At 42.9% G+C, this 7,729-nt stretch overlaps 1 protein-coding gene across 2 annotated transcripts; it reads right to left on the bottom strand.

Annotated features, from left to right (window-relative positions):
* Positions 1-3,501: 3,501 nt before the first annotated feature.
* On the bottom strand, positions 3,502-7,522 carry LOC118392665 (intestine-specific homeobox-like). 2 transcript variants are annotated; one of them, XM_035784705.2, is made up of 3 exons: positions 6,861-7,522; positions 5,737-5,891; positions 3,502-3,989 (listed from the first exon to the last, which is right to left on the bottom strand). In XM_035784705.2, exons 1-3 carry the CDS (start codon positions 7,069-7,071, stop codon positions 3,702-3,704), a joined length of 654 nt encoding a protein of 217 aa, XP_035640598.1. In that variant the 5' UTR covers positions 7,072-7,522; the 3' UTR covers positions 3,502-3,701. The 2 variants fall into 2 exon arrangements, with proteins under 2 accessions (XP_035640598.1, XP_035640599.1); XM_035784706.2 differs by having other exon boundaries at positions 5,737-5,888; positions 6,861-7,521.
* Positions 7,523-7,729: the final 207 nt, after the last annotated feature.

Below are 7,729 nucleotides of genomic sequence, written 5' to 3'. Positions count from 1 at the left end.
AGTGATATAGCAACAAGAACATTTATTTAAAAATAAATCAATACATTAATATATATATATATATATATATATATATATATATATATATATATATATATATATATATATATATATATATATATACAGCGTACCACTCACTGTTCACACCATAATAAACCAGTTAAACAGAACTGTAAAATAAAAATGAAATGTTCCTCCATTTGAAATGCATGACTTTGAACTTTGGACGTTGGTTAAAGCTCAGCACTTCAGGCATTTCGGAAACACAGCAAACAAATTCTTGGAAAATTCAATAACACCCACACAAATCTGCCAGCCTTTGGCCAAACTGGTGTGTGTGTGTGTTCTAACGTTAGCCTGTGGACGGGGACAAATCTTAGCTCGTCTGATAAGACTGTTATAACACAGGGTTCACCCGAATGCTAAGCGCCTGAAAATACAGATAAGAGGGGGTCAAAAGTTCAGCAGAGGGAAGAAGTGTTGTTGAGTCAAGGCAAGAGCGCCATCGTAAATAGGCTACAGATTTTTCTAACCTGTTCAGGTGAAGGATGGAACAAACCACCTCACTGAAATATTAGAATCGATTTCCTCAACACCAGCCCTGAGGCCTCACAGAACAGGGCTGCACGTGCTTACTCCAGCCCATTCATTGACTCTTACACACCCAATTCAATTCAATTCAACTCATCATCATGCCATTGACCAGTTGTTTCCCTAGGACTGGAGTTGAGAAACTTTTACAGTGGCTTGCGAAAGTATTCACTCCCCTTGGCATTTTTTCTATTTTGTTGCCTTACAACTTGGAATTATTTTTTTGGGGGGGGGGTTTGTATCATTTGATTTACACAACATGCCTACCACTTAGATTATGCAAAACATTTTTCATTGTGAAACAAACAAGAAATAAGACCAAACATTTTTTACGTGAGTGTGCATAACTATTCACCCCCCCAAAGTCAATACTTTGCAGAGCCACCTTTTGCAGCAATTACAGCTGCAGGTCTCTTGGGGTATGTCTCTATAAGTTTAGCACATCTAGCCACTGGGATTTTTGCCCATTCTTCAAGGCAAAACTGCTCCAGTTCCTTCTAGTTGGATGGGTTCCACTGGTGTACAGCAGTCTTTAAGATAGCACAGATTCTCAGTTGGATTGAGATCTGGGCTTTGAACTAGGCCATTCCAAGACATTTAAATGTTTCCCCTTAAACCACTCGAGTGTTGCTTTAGCATTATGCTTAGGGTCATTGTCCTACTGGAAGGTGAACCTCCGTCCCAGTCTGAAATCTCTGGAAGACCGAAACAGGTTTCCCTCAAGAATTTCCCTGTATTTAGTGCCATCCATCATTCCTTCAATTCTGACCAGTTTCACAGTCCCTGCCAATGAAAAACATCACCACAGAATGATGCTGCCACCACCATGCTTCACTGTGGGGATGGTGTTCTCGGGGTGATGAGAGGTGCTGGGTTTGCGCCAGACGTAGCATTTTTCTTGATGGCCAAAAATCTGACCAGAGTTCCTTCTTCCCTATGTTTGGGGAGTCTCCCACATGCCGTTTGGCTAACACCAAACGTGTTTGCTGATTTTATTCTTTAAGCAATGGCTTTTTTTCTGGTCACTCTTCCATAAAGCCCAGCTCTGTGGAGTGTACGGCTTAAAGTGGTCCTATGGACAGATACACCAATCTCCGCTGTGGAGCTTTGCAGCTCCTTCAGGGTTATCTTTGGTCTCTTTGTTGCCTCTCTGATTAATGCCCTCCGTGTCTGGTCTGTGAGTTTTGGTGGGGGCCCTCTCTTGGAAGGTTTGTTGTGGTGCCATATTCTTTCCATTTTTAATCATGGCTTTAATGGTGCTCTGTGGGATGTTCAAAGTTTCGGATATTTTTTTTATAACCCAACCCTGATCTGTACTTCTCCCTGACCTGTTTGAACAGCTCATTGGTCTTAATGGTGCCGCTTGCTTGGTGGTCCTCCTTGCTTAGTGGTGTTGCAGACTCTGGGGCCTTTCAGAACAGGAGTATGTATATTGAGATTATGTGACAGATTATGTGACACTTAGATTGCACAGAGGGGGACTTTATTTAACTGATTATGTGACTTCTGAAGGTAATTGGTTGCACCAGATCTTATTTAGGTGCTTCATAGCAAAAGGAGAGAATACATATGCACACACCACTATTACATTGTTGAAATGTTTTGTATTTTTTTAAACAAGTTATTATTTTCATTTCACTTCACCAATTTGGACTATCTGTGTATGTCCATTACATGAATATCCAAATACAAATCGATTTAAATTACAGTTTGTAATGCAACAAAATTGGAAAACTGCCAAGTGTCACGCCCTGACCTTAGAGAGCCTTTTTATTTCTCTATTTGGTTAGGTCAGGGTGTGATTTGGGTGTGCATTCTAGTTTTTCTATTTCTTTGTTGGCCGGGTATGGTTCCCAATCAGAGGCAGCTGTCTATCGTTGTCTCTGACTGGGGATCATACTTAGGCAGCCCTTTTTCCCACCTTAGATTGTTGGATCTTGTTTTTGCATAGTTGCTGTCTAGCCCTGCAGAACTTTATGTTCTGTTTTGTATTTTGTTGTTTTGTCGGAGTTCGGTATTAAAAATCATGAACACTTTCCACGCTGCGCTTTGGTCCAATCCAAAGCGCAGAGGAAGGGATGAGTACTTTTGCATGGCACTGTAGATGATCATGTGTTCAGTTGGGATGACATTTCCAGAACTTGCAGTTAAAAACATAATTCTCAGAGATCTACTGATCTACTCTATTTCTGTCTGCAACACTGAAACATTGAACCATTTTATGATGACTCTACACCCGGTAGTGTGTGTGTGTGTGTGTGTGTGTGTGTATGTGTCTGTCTCAGATAATGACTGTACACATGCCCTGCCCTCAGATTCACCCCAGGTGAATTAAGATAAGGTAGTACCATATATGTAGAGTGCAATAAACCAATTGAGTAATAATCTGAAATCTCAACACAGTATCCCTTTTATAGGCCCCATATCATCTGAAATAACCCCCCCTCCTCTCTCTCTCTCTCTCTCTCTCTCTCTCTCTCTCTCTCTCTCGCTCGCTCTCTCGCTCTCTCTCTATCTTTCTCTCAAACCCTGGCACCGTATGTGTGGGCTATATGTAATTTATTGAGTTTCTACTATAAATGCCTTATGATAATATATAATGGTTTCCTTGGCAATCGTCACCCATTAATGTTCATTGTTCAACGACTCCAGAATATTGTCCTATTAATCATATCATATCACATAAACTACTTTACCCTTTGAGTGGACTACTCAGATCCAAGGAACTATATGGTTGACCCTGGAAGTGATGTAACACTGTGGATGATGACTGAGTCTGAGTGTTTCTCAGAATCCCAGAGAACCCAGGATCAGTCTGAGACACGTGTCTCCAACTCTCCCACTCTGGTCCTGGAGACCTCTACTGGGTGTTTCATTCCAGCCCTACAATAACACACCTGATTCAGCTAATCATGCTCAGACTGAAGACCTTTATTTATGATACTTTGTATGAAATTAATGAAAATAGCAGATTTCTGTATGAGTAGAATTGTTTTACGTGCAGAAAACACATATGTACAGGGACAGACATATTGGACATACAAGACATCTGGTGTGTTCGTCTGTCAGCTGAGTGTGTGTCCAGGTATGGTGTGTGTCATTGGGGTCAACTAGGACTGGGCTGGGAGGGGAAGCAGGTAGGGCTCAGAGTAGGGTACCAGGGCTGGGTGGAGCTTGGGCAGGAAGTTCTGGTAAACACCAATGGGATGGTAGGGTGGTTTGGAGATGAAGAGCTTGTGTCGTAGTGGGTGTGGCCTGGTTTGGAGGGATCCAATCAGGGGAGGAAGCGGCACTATCCTCTCAGGCTGTTGGTTGATGTTTAAGAGTTTGTCCAATCCTCTGCTCTCTCCCAGAGCTCCAGTCTTCCTCCACTTGGCCCGGCGGTTCTGGAACCATATCTGGGTCAGGATGACAACACACAGCAGATACAGTGAGCACCATAATTCATTGGACAGTGACCATTTTTTGTTATTTTGGTTCTGTACTCTAGGGGTGAAGTGCAGACTGTCAGCTTTCATTTGAGGGTATTTTCATACATATCGGATGAACCGTTTAGAAATGACAGCACCTTTTGTACATGGTCCACCCATTTTAAGGTACAAGTATTTGTTGAGTTGGCTTCACAGATGTGTGTCGTTAGGCAGGTGTATTCATTTGTGTCGTTAGTGAATGCAGGAGAGCTGTTGATGAATAGTATTGATTCTAGACTTTGCTATTGCCTTTGGAGGTTGTTGTTGGGGTGTGACAACATGAGGAAGACAGCAGTGTCGATGCAAATGAAGCTGGCCGTCATAAGGCTCGGAAATGAAAATCAATCAATCAATCAATCAGGAACATTGCAAAATGCCTCGGCATGCCCAAGTTAACAGTTTGGTTCATCATTAACAAGAAAAAAACAACGGTGAACTCAATTATATGAAAAGACCCGGTAGACTGAGGAAGACCACTGTATTGGATGACTGGAGAATACTCTCTATGGTGAAGAAAACCCCCCTGACAACAGCCCAACAGATCAAAAACACTCTCCTGGATACAGGTGTAGATGTGTCAAAGTCTATCATACGTAGAAGACTACACCAGCAGGACTACAGAGGATACACTACAAGATGCAAACCACTGATAAGCCTGAAGAACAGAAAGGCGGGATTATAGTTTGCTAAAAAGCACCTAAAAGTGCCCCAAGAGTTCTGGGGGGAAAAGTATTGTAGACAGATGAGACAAAGATTAACATGTACCAGAGTGATGGAAATAGGAAAGTGTGGAGAAGAAAAAGACATGCCCATGATCCAAAGCATACCACCTCATCTGTGAAACATGGTGGAGGGGGTGTTATGGCTTGGGCCTGTATGGCTGCCAGTGGAACAGGCTCAATAGTCTACATCGATGATGTGACTGCAGACAGAAGTAGAACACTGAATTCTGAAGTCGACAGATATATTTTTTCTGCTCAGATAAAAACCAAATGCCTCCAAACTCATTGGACGGCACTTCGTCATGCAACACGACGATGGGCCTAAACATACTTCTAGAGCGACGAAGGGGTTTTTGATGGCCAGAAAGTGGAAAATCCTTGACTGGCCGAGTCAATCGCCGGATCTGAATCCAATTGAACATGCATTTTACATGCTGAAGAGGAGACTGAAAGCAATAAGTCTCCGAAACAAGCAGGAACTGAAGATGGCTGCAGTACAGGCCTGGCAGAGCATCACCAGGGAAGATACCCAGCGTCTGGTGATGTCGATGCATCGCAGACTTCAAGCAGTTATTGCATGCAGAGGATATGCGACCAAATATTAACAATGATTACTTTATTCTACATTATGTTAAACTGTCCAATGTTTTTTGATGCCCGAAAATGCGGGGGGGGGACTATGTACAAAAGCTTCTATCGTTTCTAAATTGTTCATCCGATATGTATGAAAATACCCTCAAATTTATGCTGACTGTCTGCACTTCACCCTCATTGTCATTGTATCCTTCCAAACTCAAAGTGCCAGAGTACAGAACCAAAATAACCAAAAAAGGGTCACTGTCCAATTAATTATGGTGCTCACTGTATGTTAGAGGACCATCAAGAAACCAACCAAACACACAGAAATGCATGCGCACACACACGCGCACAAATACACACAGTAGTGTACTTACCTGTACTCGTGCCTCTGACAGCTGTGTTTGGGAGGCCAGTAGTTCTCTGGAATATATGTCAGGGTATTGGCTCTCCTGGAAGGACCTTTCTAGCACCTCTAGCTGGGCCGAGGTGAATGTGGTTCGCACCCGACGACTGCTGCTCCGTGACTCTACTCCAAACAAAACAAAACACACACACACACACACACACACACACACACACACACACAATTTATTGCTTTCGAAATGGAAAGCGGATATTTAGCAAACTCTGTAAATGTGTTTGGCCGTTTAGCTAAATGTGGCACTTAAAAGTCTACAGTATTTACAGGTAACTATCCAAATACAATTAGACCTTGACAGTTACAGAAGCGGTTATGACAGGAAATAAGTTATTATTTGTGCACTAAATATACAGGCGGTAACACATTTGCAGAACATTTTTGTCCTTAAGTAAAGGTTAAAACAACCCACAGCTATACAGGAATTCCCATTACCGTGTCTCAAGTGTATTTCTTCTAATCATAATTGTTTTGTTTATTGTCGTTTTTTTTTATTTATGCTCCTCCAGAATGGAATTTGAAGTAATCCAATTCTCTAAGCGGCTTTTAGAAAAGACGGAGCATTGAGCATTTATGAATCACTAACAAGACATTTTTCAAAATCAACATCAAAGCAGCACCATATAAAAGGGTAGAAAAAAAGCACGAAACCATAAAACAACCTCTGACTCTTGCCTCTGCAGTAACTGAGCTTTAGTACACTGGAGAGGATAGAAATACTTAGCTAGAACAAACTTAAACCTTCTTCAAATCAAATATAAAGCATTCGTTCCTCATGCAATACTGTCACAATGCCATTTACTTTCTCTGTTTCCAAACTCTGAGTTAAACTCTACAGTTTAGAAGGCTGTAGCACAAGAAACACAATCTACACTATTGAATATATAATGTCCTTATCTATTGATCTTGCTTCATTGAAATTAGTCCCCCCCCCCCCCTTGTATTTTGGATATTGAAGTTTTCTACTGCTACTAATAAGGTCATTTAGCAGATACTTTGATCAAAACCGCAGCATACAGTTCATCAAATCCACAGTGTGCTCCGACAAACTGAGTCTTTGGAACCACTGACTGAACACACCTGGGCATCTGTTGACTTTAGGCTCTTGCTCAGCGGTGGTCTTCACACACACAGCCCCCGTCTCTCCCGCCATGCTCCCTCTCTCCTCCTCTCCGCCGCCCCCCCTCTCCTCCCCATCCAGACACGGTGCTCTCCTCAGGATCCGCTCGATGGAGTGAGACAACACCTTGGGGAGGGACACACTCTGGAGTCTGTCTCTGTGGGCCTCCATGGTGCACTGACATATCCTGCACCGCCGGCCTATCTGGTTCCCCTCCACTGACTTCCAGGCTCCTCCGTAGAGGGTGACCCAGCCTGCGAATCAGAGCTCTGTAGACGGGGTACAACTCTCTCCTTTGTTACACCTCCTGGTCCCCTCACTGGTTGTCTGTCGTCTAGAATTCAGACTTGCTTCTCTCTTGCTCTCTCTGTGTGTGTCTCTCTCTCTCTCTCTCTCTCACTGTCTTGTTCTATCGCTCTCTTCCTCTCGGTCTCTCTCTTCCTCCCTTTGTATCTATATACCTCCTTCTGTCTGTCTGTCTCTCCGTGTCTCTTTCTGTCCAGCCGGTTCTCTCGCCGTAGGTCGATTTCTGTCCGTCTATCTTCCTTCCTAGTCTCCCTACCTCGCTGTCATGTAACTCCTATCAGGTGTCATAACTGTGTCCCCAGGTAAAGACAGATAGGGTTTGTAGGCTAATGCAGTGGATCATTAGGATCAATAGAAGGAGGAGCAGGTTTACTGTGTAACTCACACACTGCCATAAACTCCTTTACCTTGACAGCTGACTGTTCTCATTCAATGTCGAGAAAACTTTGAAGATTATCATTTGATCATTAAAGGCTTAGGAGTGTAGCTAAGTTATAAAGGGTAGCATTCTGTTTCTGCTCGG

The sequence above is a fragment of the Oncorhynchus keta genome, chromosome 13, assembly GCF_023373465.1.
Source record: "Oncorhynchus keta strain PuntledgeMale-10-30-2019 chromosome 13, Oket_V2, whole genome shotgun sequence".
Taxonomy (NCBI): Eukaryota; Metazoa; Chordata; class Actinopteri; order Salmoniformes; family Salmonidae; genus Oncorhynchus; species Oncorhynchus keta.
This window is presented reverse-complemented; position numbering and strand designations above follow the sequence as displayed.